The 24,383-nt window shown below is 54.5% G+C and overlaps 1 protein-coding gene across 1 annotated transcript in view; it reads right to left on the bottom strand.

The window, feature by feature from the left end:
* HSPG2 (heparan sulfate proteoglycan 2) overlaps positions 1-24,383 on the bottom strand; it is a 91,610-nt gene that overhangs the window by 22,541 nt on the left and 44,686 nt on the right. The window contains exons 36-64 of the mRNA XM_004377268.1: positions 18,471-18,563; positions 18,066-18,146; positions 17,473-17,703; positions 15,621-15,734; positions 14,439-14,566; positions 14,213-14,299; positions 13,090-13,148; positions 12,721-12,888; positions 12,481-12,591; positions 9,795-9,895; positions 9,520-9,700; positions 8,590-8,715; positions 8,282-8,434; positions 8,058-8,200; positions 7,203-7,338; positions 6,967-7,115; positions 6,552-6,702; positions 5,632-5,783; positions 5,422-5,545; positions 4,746-4,897; positions 4,431-4,566; positions 4,182-4,333; positions 3,297-3,432; positions 2,960-3,111; positions 2,341-2,479; positions 2,090-2,241; positions 1,312-1,447; positions 1,065-1,216; positions 723-861 (exon numbers count right to left, since the gene is read on the bottom strand). Coding sequence (XP_004377325.1) covers positions 723-861; positions 1,065-1,216; positions 1,312-1,447; positions 2,090-2,241; positions 2,341-2,479; positions 2,960-3,111; positions 3,297-3,432; positions 4,182-4,333; positions 4,431-4,566; positions 4,746-4,897; positions 5,422-5,545; positions 5,632-5,783; positions 6,552-6,702; positions 6,967-7,115; positions 7,203-7,338; positions 8,058-8,200; positions 8,282-8,434; positions 8,590-8,715; positions 9,520-9,700; positions 9,795-9,895; positions 12,481-12,591; positions 12,721-12,888; positions 13,090-13,148; positions 14,213-14,299; positions 14,439-14,566; positions 15,621-15,734; positions 17,473-17,703; positions 18,066-18,146; positions 18,471-18,563 — 3,934 coding nt within the window. The remainder of the gene's footprint in view (positions 1-722; positions 862-1,064; positions 1,217-1,311; positions 1,448-2,089; positions 2,242-2,340; positions 2,480-2,959; positions 3,112-3,296; positions 3,433-4,181; positions 4,334-4,430; positions 4,567-4,745; positions 4,898-5,421; positions 5,546-5,631; positions 5,784-6,551; positions 6,703-6,966; positions 7,116-7,202; positions 7,339-8,057; positions 8,201-8,281; positions 8,435-8,589; positions 8,716-9,519; positions 9,701-9,794; positions 9,896-12,480; positions 12,592-12,720; positions 12,889-13,089; positions 13,149-14,212; positions 14,300-14,438; positions 14,567-15,620; positions 15,735-17,472; positions 17,704-18,065; positions 18,147-18,470; positions 18,564-24,383) is intronic.

Genomic DNA, 24,383 nt, shown 5'->3' with positions numbered 1-24,383 from the left:
TACTAAGCACTTATTAAGCACTTACTCTTACAGTGTGCTAAGCACTGTCCTAACCATTTTATGTGCATTAACTCATTTGGTGTTGTTGTGTGCCATGGAGTCAATTCTGACTCATAGTGACCCAATGTGACACAGCAGAACTGACCTCATAGGATTTTTCTAAGCTGTAATCTTTACGGGAGCAGATCGCCAGGTCTTTCTCCCAAGGAGCTATCGAGTAGGTTCAAAAAGCAAACCTTTCAGTTAGCAGCCGAGCTAATTGAGTGCTTAACCATTGTGCCACTAGGGCTCCTTATTAACTCATTTAATCCTCACAAAATTCCTAAGCAGTGCTGTGCAACAGACCTTTCTGCAATGATAGAAATGTCCTACATCTGCACTGTCCAATACGCTGGCCACGAGCCATGTGGGCTACTGAGTACTTGAAATGGGAGGAACTGAATTTCTAGTTTATATCTGAATTTGAATTGCCACATGTGGCCTGTGGCCACTGCATTGGGCAGTACAGCTCTATGAAGTTGGAATTACTGGTATGCCTGAGAGGAGAGGAACTTGCTCGAGTCCCTTAGTGGTGTAGCTGGGATTTGAATCTACATCCTTCTGCAGAGACCCTGCCTGGGCCACCACTGGATCTGAGGATTCTGACTCCCGAACTCCTCCTGCCCCAGGAACACAGGTATCAGGGTCTTCCTGCCTCGTTCCTGGGCCCTCATCAGACTCACCGGCGGGGACGCTGGTGCTGGGGGTGACCGAGACCATGATGGAGGCCTCCTGGGCATCGATGTTGTTGTTGGCCCGGCACACATACTCGCCTGAGTCAGCCACAGACATGTGGTGCAGCCGCAGGCGGGAGCCGTGGGTCTAGCGGGAAAAGAGAGTCGAGGGGCTGCAGGATCACCGACCGGCTCAGATCTCCTCCCAGCTTCCCTAGTCAGACCCAGGGCAGGAGGGAGACTCCCATGATTCCTGGCTAATGCTTCAGCCTCTCTGCCCATGGGGCTGCCTGCACTGCCCACTACAGGAGGCAGGGGTCCCACCCCCACTACCAAGTCTCTACTCTGTACCTGGTGTCGGGCGGGGAGGCTGCCCCCACGCTTGTACCACGTGATGGTGGCCTGGGGCTGCCCAGCAACGATGCAATTCAGATCTAAGGTCTGCCCTTCTACCACGGTGGGGGATGAGGACTCGATCTTGATTGGTGGGGAGACACTGGGCACTGGGGACAGAGGGGGACGGGCGACACAGCCCAAGTCAGACACCAGGGACGGTGCCAGGAAGCCCTCTGCCTCCCCCTGCCCTCTCCACTCTCACCGTGGGATGAACCGCTGCCCTGGATGGTGACGATGAGTGAGGTCTCCTGGGAGCCAGCACCATTACTGACGTGGCACACGTACTCACCCGAGTCTGCCGGTGTCACCTGGGGGATCCGTAGCCGGGAGCCCACAATCTGAGGGAGAGCAGGTGTCAGTGGATGGGGCAGCACCTCCATCTCAGGCGCTGCTGCTGCTTCCCACTGGACCCTGGGAGCCGCCCTCCTTCCCAGGGCTGGGCCTGGGCTGAGTGGGGCCCGCAGTCTCCATCACAACTCCCTCCGCAACATGCTTAAGGCTCAGGCAGAGCACATGGCCTGTCTCTGGACTGGGGGGCGAGTGTCTCCAGCCTCTGTACTGTTCCTATCCATCACTTCCCCAGGAAGCCTGCTGAGAACTTCCCTGATGTTTGCACAGTGTCCTGTGCTTCCTTCTCCCTATCCTATTCCTATCACACATACTGTGCTGTCATTTTGCTTATCTGTCTCTTCTCCAGACCAGGGCTCCCCAAGGGCAGACACTGGGCCTTATTCAATTCTGAGTCCTCAGTGCCCAGAACAGGACTTGGCATGGAATGGACTCTCAGGGAAATTTAGTGAGTGAATTATAGAATCTTCTGCTTTACTACAGCCTCCAACTGAGGTCAGTGGGCTTCTCTGTGTATCCTCAGCACCAGTGGATGCTCAATGTCTGCTGAATGACTGAATGAGCACAGAATGTGGTTCTGAGGGCCCCTCCTGACTTCCAGTGCCAGTGTGCCCTGCCTGCTGGATCCATACCTGGTGCCGGCTGGGTAGGCTGCCCCCACGCTTATACCAGGTGATTGTGTGGGGGGCCTGGCTGGCCACCAGGCAGTTGAGGTCCAGGGTATGGCCATTGGCCAGGGAGGCTGAAGAGGACTCGATGCGGACAGGGTACACCACACCCTGGGCTGGGAGGGCGAGATGGGAGGCAGGGTGTGGGAGCTGCTGAGGGTGGAGCTAGGCCCCTAGCAGCCCCCCACCGTTTGCTATGACCTTGAGACACTCACAGTGGGAGGTGCCAAGGCGCTGCTGGATGGTGACTAGGACTGAAGCTTCCTGGGTGCCCGAGCTGCTGGCCACACGGCATACATACTCACCGGAGTCGGCGGGGGTCACGTGGGACAGCCGCAGCCTTGAGCCAAATACCTGGGCAGAGTAGAGGGAAGCAGGCTCAAACACTGGGCACTGGGGCTCATGGCCAGGCTCCCGGCCCCTTCCCCGGCCCCTCCCAGCCCGGTCCAGCCAGCTAGAACATGATCGAAGCTCTTTCAGGGAGGACCACCATTCATGACCCTTCTATTCTTCTGCCCCAGGGCTGAGCAGGCAGTGTGGCCTCAGAAATGAGTTCAGCCTACCACCTTATTTATGCCGTGGACCACTGCGATTTGGCACCAGGGAGAAGAAGTGGGAGACCAACATTTCTTGGCATGCTATGGGATAGGTGAGGTAGGCAGTGTGAGCCCATCTGACAGTTGAGGAAGTTGAGGATCAGGGAAGTCAAGTGACTGGCCTAAGGTCAAGTGGCAGAGCAGCATCTGAACTCGACTATGCCTGAATCAAAGCCTGTGCCCTTTATGCTGCAGCTATGAGAGTCCTTCAGGCCCTGCTTGGCCCCCCACCTCCTACCTGGTGCCGGGCAGGAAGGCTGCCCCCACGCTTGTGCCATGTGACCTGGGCGTGGGCCTGCCCAGAAACGAGACAGTTCAGGTCCAGGGTCTGCCCTTCAGCCACGTGTGAGGAAGATGACTCGATCCGGACTGGGGGGGTGACTCTGAGCGCTGGGGACAGAGGACAGAGGGTTAGTTCCTGGCTGGGAGGGGAGAGGAGATAGGTGTGAGTGGAGGCAGGGACTACTAGTCTTGTGGGAGGTGGAGTCTGGGGTTTGTCCTCTTGATCCTGCCATTGCTGGATTGGTGGGCCCTGGGCTAGGCTCCCAGCCCTCCCTCCCACCAGCATCACTCACCCGGCACAGAGCCTGCAGGCTCAATGCTGACCAGGACGGAGGCTTCCTGGGGCCCGGAGCCACCCACCACGCGGCACACGTATTCGCCGGAGTCCGCAGGAGACACCTGGTACAATCTCAGCAGCGAGCCGTGTGTCTGGCCAGAATGGGGGGCAAGGTCAGAGGAAGCCCTCATAGGATCCTTATGTGTGTAATCTGCAGCCCTGCCTCACTCTCTTCAGCGAGGCCTGGCCATCAGCTGCAGATCTATTTCCTTGCCCTGTTCGGGCGTGGGGGAAGGAGATCTTGTTCCAGGAGCGGGGTGGTGGGCAGGAGGAGCTATAGGAATTTGTGCCAACACTAATACCATACTCCATCAATTCTGAGAGACACTTTTAATGTCGCTGAAGTCAAGATGCATCTCATAGTTAATTAATCATCTTACAATTATAAACGGCAGCTTTTGTTTTCTTAGAGGTACATAAAATAATGGTACATATTGCAATCAATGGTATCCTAAATTCTATAAAATATGGGAATAATAACAGCTAATGGTATTACGGTAATAATAGCTCATATCACCTTCTATGAGCCAGAGCTCTGAGCACTTGGTATACATATTTATTTACATAACCCTCAGGACAACTCTGGAAGTTAGATACTATTATTCCCATTTTACAGATGCTGTAACTATGGCACAGAGAAGTTAGGTAGCTTGCCAAAGGTCATACAGCTAATGAGTGGTGGCACACCTAGGCTGGCCAGTCCTCCAGTCTAGGCTCCAACCACTGCACATATGCCTCTGCAACGGGGCCCAAGGTCTCCCTGTTCTCAGAGGGGCATCCAGCCTCCCACTACCCAGGGGCCCCCTTCTCCTCTTGGCCTTTCCATTCTTCAGCTCCATACCTGGTGCCGAATAGGCAGGCTGCCCCCACGCTTGTACCATGTGACCTGGGCGTGGGCCTGCCCAGGCACCACACAGTTCAGATCCAGGGTCTGCCCCTCGGCCACGTGTGAAGAGGAGGACTCGATGCGGATGGGCTGGACGCCTCCAGAGGCTAGGGGCATAAGATGGTCATGGTCACTCTGGTTCTCCGAAGCTGCTCTCATGCATCCCTGTTCTCCCTCCTGGCTTGGCCTGGTGGCCCCACTCACGGTAGGCGAAGTTGGCCCCTTGGGTCCCTGTTACGGTAACTGTGATAGAGGCCTCCACACCATTGCTGGCCCGGCAAACGTACTCTCCCGTATCAGCTGGGGAGGCCTGGAAGATGTACAGGCGGGAGCCGCGGACCTGGGCAGCCGTGGGCAGGGGTGTGAGAGGGGGGCTTCCAGAGCCCAGCACCCCTGCTCCCCTGAGCTGAGAACTGCAGCTCCTCAGCTCAGGGGCCACTGGGACCCCCATAATCCAGATACCTCCCATCCCTGGCTTGGCCCTAGTCAGGCCCCACCCACCCTCCTGGTGCCATGTACCTGGTGTCGGGCGGGGAGGCTGCCCCCACGCTTGAACCATGTGACTGGGGCATGAGCCTGCCCTGCCACCACACAGCTCAGATCCAGGGTCTGCCCTTCGGCCACTGTGGGAGATGAGGACTCGATCCTGACAGGCGGGACAGGTCCTGGGGCTGTGGGCACAGGGGTGAGGGTGGCAGATGCTTCCCCATGAGAAGGCAGGGAATGTACCCTGGAGCCAGCTTAGCCTTATCTTCTGAGGCCAGGCCCATGGTGCAGGGGGTCTGGTGGCCTGGGCTTGATGTCCTCAGCTGAGCAACCACAAGGGGAGGGTCAGGGTGGAGATGAGTAAGGAAGTGAGAGAGATGAGGGTAGCTGAGGCTGGGAAAGAGGAAGGGGAGGCAGGGGTAGAAACAAGGAGGGACTGGGCCATAGAAAGGAGTGACGGGAAGATGGGGGATGGAAGCTAAGGCCCAGAAAGTTATAAAATAACTTGTTCAAGACTGATAAGGGGCAGAGCCAGGATGTGAACCTAGGTTAGTCTGATTCCCAACTCAGTGTTCAACCCCAGCCTCCTGCCCTCAGTTCACCAAGGGGCAGAGTCATTTGGCCCTCACTACCCTGGAAGGCTCTCCGCCTCTTTCAGCTTTCCATGTTGTTGGGAGTCACTCACCAGGGATGGAGCCAGAGCTGGAACTGGAAGGCTTGATGGTGACCAGGACAGAGGTCTCCAGGGGCCCAGAGCCAAGGACCACACGGCACACGTACTCGCCTGAGTCGGCGGGGGACACCTGGTGCAGCCGCAGCAGTGAGCCGTGGGCCTGTGTACAATGAGGGTGGGTTGGGAGGGGGCCGGACCGGCCCGACCCAACCCCTCCAGCAGGCTGGCCCAGGGGTGCTGCTGTACCTGGTGCCGGGCAGGGAGGCTGCCCCCACGCTTGTGCCACGTGACCTGGGCGTGGGCCTGCCCAGGTACCACGCAGTTCAGATCCAGCGTCTGCCCTTCAGCCACGTGCGAGGAGGAGGATTCTATTCGGATGGGCTGGGTACTGCCTGGAGCTGGGGCTCTGCCGGGGGCTGGGGCACAGAGGAGCTCAGAGGCCTAAGCTCCTGAGCCCCAGTCCTACAGCCCTGGGCAGAGGTCCTGGGATATGACCCAAGCTTGGGAGGCAGATGTGAGACCCTTCTGAGGCTGAGATGATGCTCTTCCACCCCTCAGCATGCCCTGCCAGGCCCCTCCTCAGCTCTCTAACCTCCAACTTGGACTCAAGGCCTATTTGCCTACCCATGACTTCCTGATATGTGATCTTAGTCTGCTTCAGCCCACAGGGAACCAAGGATGTTTAGTGCCCAGGTTGGGCCCCAGGCTGCAGATGATAATAATACAACTCCCTTGTGCTCAAGAAACACTTGACATTAGCATCATCTCATTTAAACCATACCATAACCTAGCAGGTACATGGTAATTGTCCCCATTTCACAGATGAGGAAACTAAGGCCTACAAAGCTTGTTCAAGGCTGATAAGGGGCAGCACCAGGATTTGAACCCAGGTCATTCTGACTGTAAACTCGGTGTTCAACCCTGTACTGCTGCTTCCTGACAAATTTTGAAAATAGCACCCTCATCATGGGGCCCCAAGCAAGCCAGATCAACCTAATCCCCATGCCCAGCCCTACCTCCCCATCTCCCTGAGCAGTGAGTAGAGGGTCAAACCTGCCTAGAATGCCCCCCTTGTCTCCATGCCCCTGGAGACTGCAGGCACCTTCCCTGGGATTAGTGGTGAGATCCTAGGGCTTGGCTCCTGCCAGCCCTGCCTGGCTCCTCACCTTGGGTGTAACTGGGGCCTGGATGGGCGCTGTGGAGGACAGAGACAATGATGGAAGCCTCCTTGGGGCCCGACTCGTTTTCCATTCGGCATACGTATTCGCCAGAATCAGCTGGTGAAACCTGGGGGAGCCGTAGCCGGGAGCCGTGGACCTGGGCCAGGTAAGGGAAGAGGTCTGAGGACAGGGAAGGGGACGTAGTCACCATGCCCTCTGAGCCTCAGTGATTCATTCATCAAACACTCACTGGCGCCGCTCTGAGCTGCCCCACATGGAAGGTGGGGACGGAAGGTCACGAGGCCTGGCCCCGCTTGAGGGGAGTGCCCTGGGCAGTGGGAAGCCTCCACCCGGGCAAGATCACCTTGGCCAGAGCCTTGTACCTCTAGACCGCCCTCCCCGGGCTCAGGGACCCTCATACCTGGGCGTGGGGAGGGAGGCTGCCCCCTCGCTTGTACCATGTGACCTGGGCATGGGCCTGCCCTGCCACCACACAGTTGAGGTCAAGCGTCTGCCCTTCAGTCACAGAAGGGGATGAGGACTCAATCTTGACTGGTGGTGAGCTGCCACCTAAGGCAGGAAGCCAGAGCGGTGTAAGCTGGCCTCAGGGGAGCCTTGGCCGGCCCTCCCTGCTCCCCAGCCCTGGAGGCCTCTCACCTGGAAGGACGACCACCTGAATACGGGCCTGGGCGGTGCCTGCAGGGCTGGTGGCCACACAGACGTAGAAGCCAGCGTCGGCGGTTGTGATGGCTGGGATGAGCAGCGTGGCGATGTCTGTGCGCTCTGACCGGGCCTGCCATGGGCGAGAAGAGTCAGCCACCAGAGAACGCAAGGCAGCTTGGCAAGGGCTCGGAAAGAGGGAGCATAGAAGGTAGAGGCAGGCACAGAGCCAAGGACAGGGCACAGCAGGGCACCAAGCCACCACCTGTCCGCAAGTTTGTCGTACTGTGGTGGCTTGCATGTTACTGTGATGCTGGAAGCTATACCATCAGTATTTCAAATTCCGGCAGGGTCACCCATGGTGGACAGGTTCCAGTGGAGTTTCCAGACTTACACAGACTAGGAAGAAAGGCCTGTAGATCTAGTTCTGAAAATTAGCCAGTGAAAACCCTATGGATCACAACAGAATATTGTCTGATATAGTGCTGGAAGATGAGCCCACTAGGATGGAAGGCACCACACAATAGCTGCAATAAAGGACTCAAACATGCCAACAATCATGAAGATGGTGCAGGACTGGGCAATGTTTTGTTCTGTTATACATAAGGTCATCGTAAATGGGAGCCGACCTGACAACAACTAACAACAACAACAGAGCACCAAGGAGGACTGAGCAGGCAGCAAACCAAGAGGCAGATAATTGCTACCTCCTAGGATGTACCATCTGAGCAGGTTGCCATCTTGGAAGTGAAGGGAACCAGCAGACGAGCAGATAGGGTAGGAAGTGGAGGTGGGAGGGTGGGGGGTGAGTGTGAGGACGCTGCTGGGCCTGATCTGGCCTGATCTCCTCACCTGTGGGGGGAGACTGCCCCCTTCCTTCCTCCAGGTGATGGTGGCACTGGGCACACCCGCAGCCCTGCAGTACAGCCTGACGGTGCGGCCTTCGTGTACATGGGTCCTTTCTGGGCTCACCTGGACCCTCGGCCCACTGCCGCCTGCAGACACAAGCCTTGTGAGAACAACCCCTGGGCTACCTACCCAGTTCCCAGCCCCCACCCTCAGCCCGGCTGCCTCACCGTGCACATGCAGCATGGCCCTGGCTACTTGCTGCCCGGCGCTGCTATGGGCACGGCACAGGTACTGGGCCTGATCTGAGGGCTCCGCAGCTGGCAGGCGCAGGATGCCACCATGGATTTGGGCCTTCTGAGGGAGCTGGCCACCAGGGCCGCCTAATGTGGAGAAGTGGAGTCAGCACCCATTGGGTCTGGGGCTGCCCTAGCTCCCTCCCAACAGGAGTTGTAGACCCCACAGCCTGGAGTCCTGCCCTGCCCTCCCCTACCCAGAAGAGCTAGGGCTCTGAATGTCAGTGCCACCACAACCTCACCTGTCCATTCCAGGGTGGGTGTGGGGTTCCCTGTGGCGCTGCAGCGGAACTCCGCCAGCTGCCCAGGCTGCACTGTGAGCTGCGGTGGGTGGATGGAGACCACAGGGGCGGCTGGGGCACCTGAGGCTGAGAGGAGAGGAGAAAGAATACATGGTTAGGGTAGGGAGTGTTGTCTGACCCACGGCAAGTCTACTGGCTGTTCTCTCGGCTTCCACTCTTGCTCCCATGGCCGTCTGTCCACACAGCAGCCAGAGGGAGCTTTTAAAATATCAAGGGGATCTTGTCACTCCACCTAAGACCTTTCCATGGCTCCCCGTTGCTGTTAGAATAAAATCCAAACTCTCTACTATGGTCCACCAAATCCTGCGTGCTCTGGATATCCTTTACCCACATCTCAAGGCTCCTTACTACTCTCCCTCCCTCAGCTCTAGCCACGCTAGCCTCGATGTTCCTGAAACACACCAACATGCTCCTGCCTCAGGGCCTTTGCATGTGCTGCTCCCTCTGCTAGGAACACTCTGCCAGCTCTTTACATGGCTGAACACCTTCTCTTCCTTCAGGCCTCAGCTCAGCTTAGATGTCACCTCTCCAGAAAGGCCCTCTCTGGCCACCCCATCTAGAGTAGCCCACCCTCCCCCTGTCATTTCTCTTTTAGTACTCTGTTTATTCCTGTTCTAGCACTCATCACCATGTGTAATGATCCTATTTATTCATGTGTTCCCATGTTTACTGTCTCCACAGCTAGAACGTATACCTCAGGAGGGCAGAGATCCTGTTTGTCTTTCTCTTCCCTCTCTGGAGCCTAAACCAGGACCTGGCATACTGTAATGCTCAGAAACTACCAGTGAGTGAGTAAACGGTGCCCTGGTCCTGGTGGGCCTGGGAGACAGCTAGGGCTGGATGGATCAGGTACACGGGTGAGGGATGCACCTTGCACATGCAGCGTGGCTGTGCCCTGGTCCATGGCGAACATGTTGGAGCCGGTGCACACATAGGTGCCCGCATCACTCGGCTGCACATTGCGGATGGTCAGGATGCCGTTGAAATCCATGGCTCGGGATGGCAGTTTCCCATTGTGCAGGCGGGTCCACACCAGGGTGTAAGCTGGAGACTGCAGGGCAAGGGGGACAGGGTTGGGATCATGGGTGGGCTCAGAGACCCCAGAAGACAGACTCCCTCTTGTCCCCACTCTCTGCCCTGCCCACCTTGCTCTTGGCCGTGCAGATGAAGGTGACGTCAGACCCGGGGCGCACGCTCTGGCTCCGCTGCTCCTCCACGGTCACTGTGATGGGCTTGCTTGGCGCCTCTGTGGGGATGGGAGGCCTCCCTGGTGAGCTGGGTGCTGGTCAAGTCCCTATCGTATGGTCACTTTCTCTCTCCGCATCACTCTCTCTGCGGCTGCCTTCCTTCCTTCCTGGTCAAATTTAGATTCCCCCAGCTCCTCCTTTCCTCCCTCATCTTGGCTGAACCTAACCTCCCATCCTCTCCTGTCCTGCACCCAAGCAGCCAGTGGAGGTGGCTGGAGAACATCAGATCGTGAGTTCACCTGACTCAAATTCACGATCACAGACCTCAAGTGGGCTCCTAACACATAACACTTCCCCTTACTCCAACTGGGTTTCTCCCTCTGGTTTGAGTTTCTATACTCACAAACATCTCACACTTGTTGAGAAAATAGGAACTACTCGTCAGGAATTTCCCCATCTTCCCAAGTCTTCCACCTTCTCATTCCCCGAAGCTGTGACCTTTCTCCCACCCCAGCCCCACCCCTCCTCCTTCTGAGTGCTGGATCCCCTCCCAAGGACTTCCTCCCGCAGCTGTCCCCTCTCTTTCTACATCAGTCTCTCCCCTCTATCTCCACAGACTCATTACACTTCACAGACAAATATGTTCTAGAATTTTCCATCTCTAAAAAACTTCTTGACACTTCCACCAAACTACTGCCTCATTTCTTGAACCCCTTCAAAGCCAAGATCTTCTAAGTGTTGTCTACATTTACAGCCTACACTTCTTGCCTTCCCACCCATGCTTCGCCTTATTCCAATCTGGTTTCTACCCCTTCTCTTCACAGAAAACTACTCTTCTTAAAGCATGACCTCCAAGGGTTATTTCTCTGTTCTTATCTTACTTCTCTGTTAACACACTCAGCTACTAATCAAAAGGTTGGAAGTTCAAGTCCACCCAGTGGCACCTCAGAAGAAAGGCTGGTGATCTACCTGTGAAAAATCAGTCACGATTTTTCTATGGAGCTCCTGTGGAGCCTAGTTCTACTCTGACACATGTGGGGTCACCATGAGTAGGAGTCGACTCGACATCTGGTTGGTTTACTTCTCAGTGGCATCTGGCTAGGCTGACCACTTCCTCCTGGAAACACTTTCCCGTCTTGGCTTCTGTGACACCACACTTCCTGGTTTCTTCCCCTCTCACTGGCTGCACCCTCTTGGTCTCTTTTTCCGCCCCTTCTCCTCAACTAGACGTGTCCAAGCTGGAGCTCCTTGGGGCCCTATCCTCCAGCCACATTCTACCTGGGTGATCTCACCCTGCACTATGGTTTTAAACACCATCCCTATGCCGGGAGCTCCCAAATTTAGTTCTCTGGCCTTGGCATCTTTCCTGAGTTCCAGACTCACATCCAAATGTCTGACAGATGTACCCACTTAGATGTTCTCCCACACATCTCAAACTTTAATAAGCCCCAAACCAAATTCATGGTTCCCTATGATCTGTTTGTAACAGGTGTTGCTGGTGCCCTGCTGTTATGGATTGAACTGTGTCCCTTGAAAATATGTGTTGGAATCCTAACTCCTATACCTGTGAATCTAATCTAATGAAACATAATGGAATCACCTTCCACAGTGTAATCTAATATAATCATGCAATCAACTGAGGTTATACCAGTATAGGGTGGATCCTAAATCTAATCACTTCTGGATTATAAAAAGAGTGAATGGACACAGAGACATGCACACATGGGGGAGGACAGATGCCACGTGAGGACTGTCTATAAGCCAAGGAACCAAGGAATGCCTGGGGCTACCTACAAGGAAGGAATTGACACAGTCGAGACCCTGATTTGGACTTTTAGCCGCCAGAACTATGAGAAGATTAATTCTATTCTTTTAAAGCCACCCCCTTGTGGTATTTCTGTTATAGCAGCACTAGGCAACTAAGACACCTTGCCCACGTCCCCTCACCCTGTCACTTCAATGCACGTCTGCCTGACCTCGAGCTGCCAGTCCCTGCATTTCTTCGCATGAGGGCCTTCTCAGACCACTGGAGCCCACTCTTCCTGTGGTTGGACAGAAGTGCACGGGAACTGATGCTCTGGAATAGGCCTCCATCAATGACTGATGGGAGCTAGTGTACACACATCCCAGCTCCCTCGGCCCCAGGGCAGGGTGACTCCGAAGTGCACGTGTCACACTGGTGCCCAGGGTTTCCTCTGCTGGATTAAACAACAACTGCCCACAGTGGTAACTCAGTTTATTGGATGCCTTCCCTCCTGTCTCATTTCCCTCATTGGTTTTCCCAGGATCCCCTCCCAAACAAATTAGTTACACTCAAATCCTTGTCTCGGGCTCTGCTTTTGGAAAATAACCTCTTCTCGGAGCCTCCTTCATCTCAGTAAATGGCAACCCTACCTACCCAGCTGCTAGGATCCAGACCCCGGACTTTTCTCTCTTCCTTACTGACCACAAGCAAGTCCTGCCAATTCTGCCTCTAACACTGGTCTTGAATCCATCACCCCTCTTCCTCTCCACTATCCTCGTCCAGGCAGCCGCCATCCCCTCCTGGTGGATAAGCGCAGTAGCTCCTGGCTCTGCAGTCTGTAGCCCAGGTCAGGACAGGTACTCTTGGGGACAGATGGAGTGGAGGGGGCCAGGGACTCACCAGTGACCAGCAGTTCTGCCCGGCTGGTATTGGCATGATGGTGATTCCGGCAGGTGCAAATGTAGACCCCAGCATCCGAGGGCTGGATGCTGGGGAAGTGGAGCTCAGAGCCTGGTGGGGAGGGGATGGTAGCCTGTCAGAGCAGACATACCCCTTCTCCCTCCCATCCCTGCATTCAAGGACAGTCCCCAGCCCTCCGTGAGGCAGCTTGGAGGCTGTGGGGCCTGGGGCCATGGGTACCTTGATGTCGCTGCTGGGTGCTGCTAGGCACAGGCCGCCCATCCTCACGAGACCAGTAGAAGTAGTGGGGTGGGTTCCCGCTGACCTGGCACCGCAGGGAATGGGGGCCACCTTGGGGCACTATGCTCCGAGCAGGGTGGACCTGGACCACCAGTGGGGTTTGGTCTGCTGTCGGGGGACAGGGGAGGCCATTCAGACAGGAGGACCACAGCATGAGGCGTTGCTTTTGACAGCTCTGCCCTCCCAATGGTGTCCCCGGAGTGCTCCACCCTTGGCACCATCCCCAGAGCTAATATCCCCCAAACATTAGAAGTCCTCAGGCTCCCTGCCTTGCCCAGCACCCCCATCCTAGGCCATGGTCTCACTTACCCTGTGGCACGCACCGGCCCCCCTGTACATTGGGGTTACCCACATAACCTGGGGCACACCTGTAAAATGGAATAAGGAACAGCTTTGTCAGGTCCCAAGGGACCCAGTGCCTCATGGTGGGTTTGTGGGGGCCGGAAACTCAGCCTGCAGGCTCAGAGTTCTGGAAGGACCTCAGGGACCAAAGAGACCCCAACACAGGGCCTTGGTGAGCTGTGGGAAGGGGAGTGTACACATGTCAGCAGGGTGGGGAACCTAGGAGGTAGGGCTTTTATTCTCTATGGGAAAATTCATTCAACAAATGTTTATTAAGCAACTACTAAGTTTCACACACTATGCCAATGCCATAGATACAACAGTGAACACAGTGATGTCCTTGCTTTTGTGGAACTCACTATTGAATTGGGAAACCAACATAGAAACTCTATATAAAATGAGAGTGAGGGAAGTGAATGGGGGCTGGGAGGGCACAGAGAGGGCCACAAATCCAGCCCTGAGAATCAGGGAGGCTTCCCAGAGGATGGGATTTCTGACCTCCTATATTCCCTTAGAATAGGCTAACTCTTCTTTCAGAAAACTTACCATGGTTTGTAATTATATATTTGTATCATTACTTTTTCTCTATCTTCTCTCCTATTGCAGGTGGTAGACTCCCTAAGGGACTGGGACTGAATCTGTTTTGTTCACCACTTTCTCTCCACGCGTGGCCCACTGCATGGCACACAGATAGATGCTCAATAAAAATCTGATGAATAAGTGAATGAAGCTGAGTCTTGAAGGCTAGGCAGGAGTTAGCCAGGAAGGAGAGGTTTAGGAATGAACAATGTTTCATGTAGACGGAATAGCACATGCAAAGACCTGAGCATTAAGTCATGAAGTTAAGCCCAGCTGAAGTGCAGAGTTGGGTGTCAGAAGTGGGAATGAGACCTAAGACTGGGCTACAGGGATGCCTGGTAAGATTGCGTAAGGAGCTTGTGCTTATCCTGAGGGAAATGGGGAATCTTGGAAGAGTTTTGGGCAGGGGAGGGACAAGATCCTGATAGAGACTTTCCTGGGCAACACCATCCAGGACTCTTGCCTAGGAGTCTACTATATGACACACACCCCCCTTCATTTATAAACTTACTGCTCACAGTACTGGCCAGTGTAGCCAGGTTCGCAGGCCGTGCAGCGGTACCCACCAGCTCCCAGGCTCTCACAGGTGCGGGAGAACCTAGGGCAGAGAGAAGCAAAGGTCAGGCCATGGAAGCCCCTTCCCATCCTGCTCCTTCCACTTCTGCCTTGAAAGCCAGAGCAGTTCCCTCCACCCCTCAGTAAGAGTTCTTCCTTGGGCCTTGGACAAGGGCACCCACATGTTTTCAGGGTTGGCCAGTGGGCAGGCACAGGGCTGGCAGTCCTCAGGCGTCCCAGCCGTGGCATCTCCATAGTAGCCAGGCGCACACTGCTCGCAGAACTCTCCAGCGGCGTTGTGCTGGCATTGCTGCAGGACACAAGGATGTCAGCCACCTGGCATTGGCAAAATTTGCCAGAAGCCTTACTATTCTATAATTCCTTTATCTAGAAATTCCATTTTTGGCAATTTATATTGAAGAGACAATCATGGAGGAACACAAAGATTTCACTACAAGGATGTTCATCTCAGTGGTGTTTATAAAAGCAAAACGCTAGAAACAAACCTAAACATTCATGAATAGGAAACGGGATAAATTAAAAAGTATACCCACCCAAATAGCTATCAAAAAGGATGGTGTTGATTGTATTCCTTATATTTTTCTATCAGTGGAGAGTAAAGGTATACACCTGGGTATATGGGGGCAAAGCTTTGAAAATACCTACTTCATCATAAAAATATATGTGGGTTTTATATTCTCCTCCAAAAACAGCCATGTTTATTTTACTAACATAGCAGGTTTGCTGCTCGAGGTCAGCTGGTGGCTCTGTGACCACCTGAATCACATCTGAGCAAGTGCCCAGGACTATGCACATACCACTCGAAAAAGTCCAGGTATAAAAATGACTTAATGATATGGGAAGCTGTTCATGAAATAGTAAGTGAAAAAAGTTGATGACCAAGCAGGATGACCCTAGGTTTATTTTTACAATGTGAAGTGTATCAATGTGTGCAAATATGTGCCCAGAAGACCAGGAATTCTCCACTCTGATGTTGACAGTGATGATCTCCAGGTGGTGTGACTACAGGTGGCTTTTATTCTCTTTTTGGTTTATCTCTGTAATCTAACTCCTCTATAGAAAATATGTGTCACACTGGTGATGAGAAATACCAGACACTAGAGTTTTCTTTATATCAGAAGAATGTTATTCCATAGCTCTGGCCACCCCACCATGCCCACACTCCTCGGTGATCAGGCCTGCTGATCCAGAGTCTTCATCCCCACAAGGCCACGCTCCCCGACCTTACCTCGGCCTTAGGTCTACCTTACTGAGCCCTCCCTCCCTATCCCATAGCCAGCACTGGCCCCCACCCCACTCCCAGCCAAGCTGGTCCTCCCACCTTGGCCCTGTTTGCATCTCACCGAGCAGGCCCCGGTCTCCGGGTGGCACAGGTCCGAGTGGCCATTGCATTCACACAGCTCACAGTGGCCGAGGTAGAGGCCACTCCCAGTGCGGGTGTAACCTGGGGCGCAGTCCTGGGAGGCAAAGAGGAAGGCTGGTCTCCATGTAGACCCAGAATCCCCACCCCACACCAGGCATGAGAATCGACTGGGCATTTCAATCAGGAGTCCATTCATTGGCTCCTGGAGAGGAAACCCTGGGCCCAGCCCTGCTCCCCGTGTGCCCCTCTACCTCATATGCCCTTGCAATAGGCCCGACCTGGAGCTGGGGCAATGTCCACCCCATCTTGCCTGGCCTGTCTGAGTTTAGGTAAAAAATATGTCATCCTCAATGGGGAATCCTTCCCCATCCCCGGGCCTTTGTTCTTAAAAACCTTCTGGCAAGAAGGGTCTGTACTGAAAAACTTAACCCTAATTGGACAAAGAGGGTTCAGAAGACCTAGATTTGGAAGAAGTCCTTCTAAGACCCTGACAACTATGTTTACATTCACTAAGAGCCAGAGGCAGTGCAGACAAAACCAAGGATATTTTTGCATATTCTAAATGAGTAATAATGGGTTCTGAAAACAATTTCCACTCACTACCCCTTCTTTGAAATCTCTCCCTCCCTTACCCACCATCTCAACGGGATGTTGATAAATCTGTTTTGCTTTGCGGCAAAAACGTACACCAGGGATTCTGTTTCCCCCAGGGGTGCCCTTCAGAATGTTTTACATTTTATAGCTTCGAGGGATGGGAAATTCATATATTTGGACCTGAAACTCTCATAGCCACAGGAAAGGTACATGGATGTCAAACTGCATAGGTGAGGATTGCCCACTGGGGGGTCCTGAGACAGGGAGCTTGCTGGGCCCCACACCTGACCGCCCTGATGCCTACCTGGCATTTCAGCTCTGCCCCACCCTGCCATCCCACCCTCCTCCCATGATTCCTTCTTCTCCATATTCACTCATCAGCTGTTACTTGGGCATCTGCTACAAGCCTGGGGATTCGAGCTTTGCCCTTGTGGAGTTCATGGTCTCCAGCTAAGCCCTGGAGATGCCTTCTCTCTGGCTGACAGTCCTCTGTTCCCTCCCCACCACCCTTCCCTCCAAATAGGACTCCCACCTCCTGTCTCTCCCCTGTCCTACCCAGCTAATTCACTACTGTCAGATGAGTTTTCCTGGAACCCAGCTTAAATTGTGCTACTTCCTTAGCAGCTTCCTTTCCCTACTGATTGAGGTCATGTTCAAGGCTGTACAAAGTGGGGTCCTCCTGGCTTTCCAGGTGTGAGCTGCTGCCCGGCAGGCTATTCCCCAACAGGTTCCTCCTCCTGAGCTTTGCTTCTTCCGTCCTCCTGTCTGGACTGTCACCTGCCCCACGCTGTTCACCAGAGGCATTTCCACACTCCACTCTGGGCCAGAGTCAGCTGAGTCTCTGTATCGCCTCCCTGACTCTGGTGGGCACCCCAAGGACACAAGCAGGTCTTATCCTCTGGAGACGCAGCCTGGAACCTGAGGCAAGACTACCCAGTGGTTAAGGACATATTGGCTCTGGGATCCATCAGACCTGCGTTCAAATTAGTTTCTGCCACATGTTAGCTGTGTGGCCTTGAGTAAGTCATTCACCCCTCAGCACCTCTATTTTCTTATTTGTTAAAGGGGGTTAATCACACGTAGCTGAGGGCTGTTAGGAAGAATAAGTGAGATAATGCGAACACAGGCGGCCCTTTCAGTTCTGACAGTAATCATGGGCCGTGGATACGCCAGTTGGTCAGCTTGCTGATCCCACTGTGCCAGACAGAGCACAGGTGGCTGGGCTGCCATGCACTCACCTGGCAGGAGGAGCCGATGTAGCCCGGGGGGCAGCGGCACTCCTCCACCTCCAGGGCTCGGGGTCCATTCGAGGGCCCGGGCTGGGCGACCTCCAGGCTGACTGCGCTGATGCTGGCAGCCAGCGGCATTGAGGAGAACGTGGCCCGGACCAGGAGCTCATCCAGGTCAGCCAGCGCCATCAGGAGATGCTCACGCGTGGCTGGTTGCCCATCAGGCCGGTGCCAGAATTCCTGGGTGGGGCACAGTAAACACGGGTGAGGGGCGTAGGACTTTGTGAGATGCTCCTGCAGCACCCCTGCCCCCATTCCTGCCTTCCAGGCACTGACCGAGGACCAGGAGGTGAGGATGAGGCAGTGAGAGGCAGGGGTAAAACCAAACTCTCTGCCATTGAGTCGATTCCGACCCATAGCGACCCTACAGGGCAGAGTAGAACTGGTGGATTCTAACTGTTGACCTTTTCGGTTAGCAGCCGAGCTCTTAACCGCTGTGCCACCAGGGCTCTGAGAAGCAGAAGCATAGCGGGGCTCAAAGCCAGGCTCCAAATCAGGGTCAGGGGGTAGGGTCAGATACCGCATGGCCAAGGGCCTCTCACCTCCCGGAACACGATCTCGTAGCTCTTCTTCTCGGAGCCCTGTAGTGTTGGCTGGGAGGCCACCAGCATGATGTTGTTGCCCTGGGGAGACACAGGTGGGATTGGGAGGGGAACTGAGGGGAACTCCACTGTGCCCCACCAGCCCCAGCCTCCCCCTAACACCCAGCCTCCCATCTCTCCACTCTCCCATGCTCATGTGCCCAAAGGAGTCAGGACTATGCTCACTGCTCCCTTTTTCTAGCAGCTGGGCCTCTGCCTAGGGAGCATCCAATCAGGCAGAGGGGGACATGGGCCTACCCCCCATCTGTGCCAGGCCAACCGAGTCCTAGACTGGGGCAGAAACCCCAAGGGGCCCCTGGCTCCCACCTTCCCCTCTGCCCACTGAGCTTGGAGCCCACCACTCACCGTGATCTGGACGTCAGGGTCAGACAGCGGGCTACCCTGAGGCCCAGCCGTGTAGGACAGGGTGTAGCGAAGCTTCCCACCATACGCTGCCACCTGCAAGGAGGCAAGGCCAGCAGTCACAGCCTTACTCTGCCCTCCTCTGGAGAGGGTGTGTGTATCCATATAGATGAGGGGGTGGAGCCCCTCAAGGCCTTTTTGTACCTGTGCTGCCACACCCGATAGAGGCAGTGTGCAGAGGCCTGTGGCTACCTAGGACACAGGCCATCTCTCTCAGTTCCCCCACAGCCTCAAACACGGTGGTAGTGACCTTGAGCAGCCTCTTTTCTGTTTTGGGGTTCCCCATCCCTATTATCTGACAGTCCTAGGAAACAAACTACAAGTCCCTTTTCATTTTAAGGGATTTTCCCTAAATCAGACAAGGGCAATGGTAGCGACCAGCATGGCGAGGCTCTTCCAAAGTTCTCAGTAATGGGGCTGCGGCTGGTGGTGGCCCCCGGAGGCCTCGCCCTTCTGGGCAGGTGGACTGTGTCCACAATCCATTCCCCGGCTTTCTGCAAACAGCACTCCTGGTTTCCTTTAAAGAATGACTCTTCCCCAAATGCAGGCCATGTGGTTGGAGAGGCCTGCACCCCTTCTGCTCCAACGTGGGGATATGAGCCAGGCCTGGCCTATCAGCATATCACACTCCCTCCCTCCAGCCCCATCAGGGATAGGCTTGTGAACCACGTCTTCCAAGAGGACTTGATCCTGGCACTTCTGCTATTTCTACCAAGACACAGAAACTTCCTTTTCTACTCCAGACTGTAAGCTAATAGCATGGAAAGCAGGAGAAGAATGCCAAGTGAGATAAAGTCCTAACAAGCCCCTGGATTCAGCCATGCCTGATACCAAGACACCCTTGGACTTTGCAGTTCCATGAGCTAGTAGATTTCTTGTTGCAGACAAACCAGCTGTGCTTGGGTTTTCTGTTGGTCATGATGGACCGAAGAGTCCTCAGGCTTGCCTCAGGGGCCTTTCGTGCGGACAGCCAAGGCCCCAGCTCTGCTCCACGGGGCTTTCCTCTCTCTCCTCTGCCACCAGGGCAGTGCTCAGGTCAATACCACCACTGCACCAGGCCTACCCCATTTTTTCATTCAGTTGCTGAGCATTTATTAAACGCCTACTGACTACATGCCAGGCTACCTGGGCCCTGGGGATGTCTTCCATGAGCCCAGGGCGCAGTGAGGAATTCATGAAACATAGCCAAATAACCATGAAAGTACTGGTTTCCTGTTTGCTCTGGATGCCAGCAAGCTCACAACCATGTCAAAGGCCAACTTTCTAGCAAGAGCAGGTGTGTACAGCACAGTGACTAAAGGAACTGCCTCTAGTCTGGAAGACCCGGGTCCAAGTTCCAGCTCTTTCGGCTGAGTACACTTGGGCAAGTCACTTAACCTCTCTGAGCCCAACTTCCTCATGCAGAAGTGGGAGTAAAAATAACACCTACTCTGCAGGAGATTGTGAGGATTAAGTAAGACAGGACACCTGAAGTACTACGCTGTGCACAGGCCAAGCACTTGGCTTCAAGGCTTGGGAATTTATTGTTACTCCCAGCTCCACCCTTGGCGTGAGCAGGTCTTTCACCTTTGCCCTGAATGTCTTGCCTATTTCTCTGAATGGTATTTCCTTGCATATTTATATGTGGTTTTCTTAAGTGGCACTCAAAATCATTTTTGGAACAAGATGGAGGCAATATCAATACTAATATTAACACTAAAGCCAGTGCCAAATGCTAACAGTAAAAACACTGCCCAAACTAACAGAATGAGAATCAGACTATAACTGCGAGCTCTGGGATGCCGGGGCCTCTTCTGCATATACATAATACAGCACACACTAAGTGCTTAATTAATGCTTCCTGGAGAAATAAGTGAATGAATGAATGCACTACTTAGAGCTGGATCAGCAATCTGGGCACTGGGTAAAGAAAGCCCAAAGAAGAGGTGCTGGAGAGATCCTCCCAGGCAAGACAACCCCTCTACTAGGGGCCAGGGGCCAGCTGAAGGGTAAACAGAGATGACCTCAGTCTCAGCTCGACCTCAATCTGATCATGGGAGCCTGGGGCAAGTCCCTTCTCTCCAGACCTCCATCTATCCATCTGCATCATAAAGTGCTTTGATGTAAAAACTGGTATTTTAGGATTCTATGACCCCAGTGCCCCGAGCAACTCCACGTTACCTTGTCTCCCAGGAAGGCCCGGGGCAGCTGCCAATAATAGAGGCTTTCTGGAAGCAGAGAGAAGCCTTCATAGGAGAGAGAGAACTAGGACAGAAGGACAGTTGGTGAGAGCTGAGGGGAGCAGGTGGAGGGCCAAGAGGGCAGGGATGGTCCTGACACGGGTGGACACGGACTGAAGGGATACCAGCAGCAGAGCAGAGGGATAGCACCTCCACCCCAACCCCGACAGCTTAGGTCTCAGCCCCACTCTTGGACAACTTGCTTCCCTCTCTGGGCCTGGATACCCCAACTGTTCTCCCTCGACGTGGTCTGGGTGGCGTCTCCTCACAGATGGCCTCTCCTAACGTCTGTGTGCCCTTCTTGTGGACTCAAGGTGATTTACATGGCACACCGGTAAATGTTTTCAAATTTAATGGCTATTTTGACATGTATTTTAAAATGTATAACTAGCATCATTGAACTGGGTTATGATTGATTTAAAGGAACAGTTGAAGCAAATAGTACAGGTCTTGTGCAGAAATGGCAGAAGCTTTGAAGCAGGTTCAGAAATGACTGGATTCGGAAAGTATGGTGGGTGGGGTGCCTTGGTGGATGCCTGGGCACATACCTGAGAGCCTGCTGGGAAAGGCATAGAAGCTAAGGAGGAGGAGGAGGAAGAAGAGGAGGAGGAGGAGGAAGATGGAGCTGCTCGCAGGGCGGCTGCAGGCTTGGGTTGGGGGGTGAGCCGCTGGGGAGGCGGGGGAGGGGAGGCGGCAAGGCTGGAGAGGAGCTGCCAGATCTCAGCGTCCATCCGCCTCTGGGCCTCGTCCACCTGGGGGACCAGAGAGGAAGGGCGGGCAGATGGAGGGAGCAGGGAGGAGACAGGAAGGACGCATGTGAGGTCTTGCCTCTCCCAGGCTCTGTGTAGGCCCAGTCAGTGCCCTGTCCCCAGGCTGTCCACTCACAGCTGCCCATTCCTGATGCTCTGCCCTGTACCCACTATCCTCTGCTCCTCATCACCCTAGTGGGGATGTCCTGGGATGGGCCTGGCTGACCAGGGGCCATGACTGATGGGGAGAAGCCCACCCAGAGAGGGACGTAGCTCTGTCCAGCTCAGGCTGAGGAGCTGGAGGCTGCCCCAGTGGCATTTGTGGTGGGAGAGGTCGAGGTTCCATGGATCTGACTCTCCACAATACCTGTGCCTCCAGCCTAAGCTATTACGGCTCTGGAATGTTTCCCAAGGGCATCACAGAGGGGACTGGGCGTCAGGCTGGGGCCTGGATGGGCACGGGGGCAAAAGGCCCAGGAGGGCTGGTGGTCAGCCATGGCTCCTGCTTTGACTGAGCTTTCGGATCTTCTCCCTGGGCCCCAGACACAGCCTGCCAGGGCTAGGCCCTCAGTTACCTGGGATGCCCGGTGGGCCTGGCCCCTGCCCTCTGGGGGCTCCGGGATCCTGCCAGTTGCCACAGCTGCCCGCAACTGCTCCTCTGAGAAGGATGTGCGGTTCTGATGGGAGGGAGGGCGTGGGCCAACTCAGACCTCCCAGCGCCCCAGGGCTAGAGCCATGGGCAGTGTCCTCCACCCACGGACATGGTAGCCAGAAAGGCCCACACTGACTGAGGACAAAATACATGCTCCCGTTTCTGGGCTGGCACACAAGGGTTAACTCCAGGCTGCTGCAGGAGGCACGTGCACAAAGAGGGTTAATGGCACTGCTTGGGTAACCTGGTGGGCAAGCACTGAGTTCGTTTTCCTACCACCTCGATCACCACTCTGCCCACAGACAGATGGCACCAGGACCAGACCACACAGCAGGTGAGGCAAGGTGTGGCACACAGCCTTCCTGGTTCTAACTCCTGGCATCACAGGACTGGGCACAGGAATGTCTGCCCTGGGGGCCATCGGGCACCGTCTGGGCTCATGCAGACACGCATCACTGTAGGCACTGGGTATCCCCTCACGCAAGGCTTGGGGCATCCAAAAACATGCCATGCCCACATCACAGCAACTTCACACCACGCCTGGCATGGGCCTACCTGGTGAGCCCGGCGCATCCGTGCAAAATACACCTCCCTCTGTGGGGTGCAGGGAGACCCAGGAGAGGGAGTCAGAGAGAAAGGTCTGAGAACTGCGGGGTCAGGGCACCAGGGAGGCAGCAGAGAGGCAGACAGGGAACAGGAAAGCAGGAACCCGAGAAGGGAGAAGAGACCAAGAGGCAGCCAGCCCGAGTAGGAGGCTGGGAAACTTAGGGCTGTCTGAGGAACAGGGATGGGGCAGCCCCAGATCTCTCCCTTGGAAGAGTCCCCGACCTCCCTGAGGCCCTGCCTCTGGGGACACATCTGCTGGACACAGGCCTCAACCAGCAGGGGACTCCTGGACCAAGTCTGCTTTCCCTGGGTACTACTAGGTGGCCTGATCATTGGGGGAACACATTCAGACAGGCTGTGCTGGGATCTGTTTGTAAGACCCTGCCCCCCAAATACCACCATCACCACCACATTCCACTAGACCATGGGTTGGGGTAGCAGAGTCAGGTTCGTTTCTGACTAGAGTAGCATTTTAAGGGCAGCCTTTAACCTGTGCTTGAATCCAGTATTGCTACCTACTAGCTGTGTGACTTCAGGCAAGTTACCTAACCTCTCTCTGCCATAGTTTCCTCATTTATAAAATGGGGCAGTGGCAGTACCTGCCACCATCTGTTTGTCAGTTTGTTATACTGTGGTGGCTTGTGTGTTGCTATGATGCTGGAAGCTATGCCACTAGTATTTCAAATACCAGATAGCCACAGTGGACAGGTTTCAGTGGAGCTTCCAGACTAAGACAAACTAGGAAGAAAGGCCTGGTGACCTACTTCTGAAAATTAGCCAATTAAAACCCTATGGATGACAACAGATTATTGTCTAACATAGTGCTGGAAGATGAGCCCCCTAGGTGGGAAAGCACTCAAATACACAGTGGCTGCAACAATGGACTTAAGCATACCAATGATCAAAAAGATGGTGTAGGACTGGGCAGCATTTTGTTCTGCTGTACAGGGGCTCACCGTGAGTCGGAGCCAACTCGACAGTAGCTAACAACAACAAGCAGTACCTAGCTTATAGGGTTGTGAGTTATTACATGTAAAAGTGCTTAGAACAATGCCTGGCACATAGCAAGCCCCCAATAAATATGATCCAACACCAAGCACTGAGCCAATAGGGTGGACAAATGAATTCTGAGTATGCAAACGAATGAAACCAAAACTGTGTCATGTTCATCCTGTGTTTCCAGGGCCTCACCCAGGACCTGACTGTTGAATGTCACTGGGTGCCATGGAGTCCCTTTCGACTCATAGTGACCCCATGTGACAGAGTAGAACTGCCCCATAGGGTTTTCTAGGCTGTAACCTTTACCGGAACAGATCGCCAGGTCTTTCTCCCACAGTCACTAGGTGGGTTTAAACTGCCGATCTTTTGGTTAGCAGCCGAGAGCTTAACCACTGCTCCTTGTTTGTTGAATGACCACAATAAAGCTAATCATCATTAGCGCTAAGCACTTACTATAGTCCAGGCATGCTCTCTAGTTTATCTCCCAGGCACCCCAGAGCTGAGGTTTCTCAAAAGGCGTCCAGCTGGTAAGCAGCAGAGCTGGGATTTAGACTGAGGTCTATCTGACCCCAAAGGCCACAGACTTAACCATGACGGCAGATGCCAGCCTAATGGCTGGCTAAGACTGCCC

Source organism: Trichechus manatus, unplaced genomic scaffold (assembly GCF_000243295.1).
Source record: "Trichechus manatus latirostris isolate Lorelei unplaced genomic scaffold, TriManLat1.0 scaffold00048, whole genome shotgun sequence".
NCBI lineage: Eukaryota > Metazoa > Chordata > Mammalia > Sirenia > Trichechidae > Trichechus > Trichechus manatus.
The sequence above is the reverse complement of the archived record's forward strand: the minus strand, read 5'-3'. Positions and strand labels throughout refer to the sequence as shown.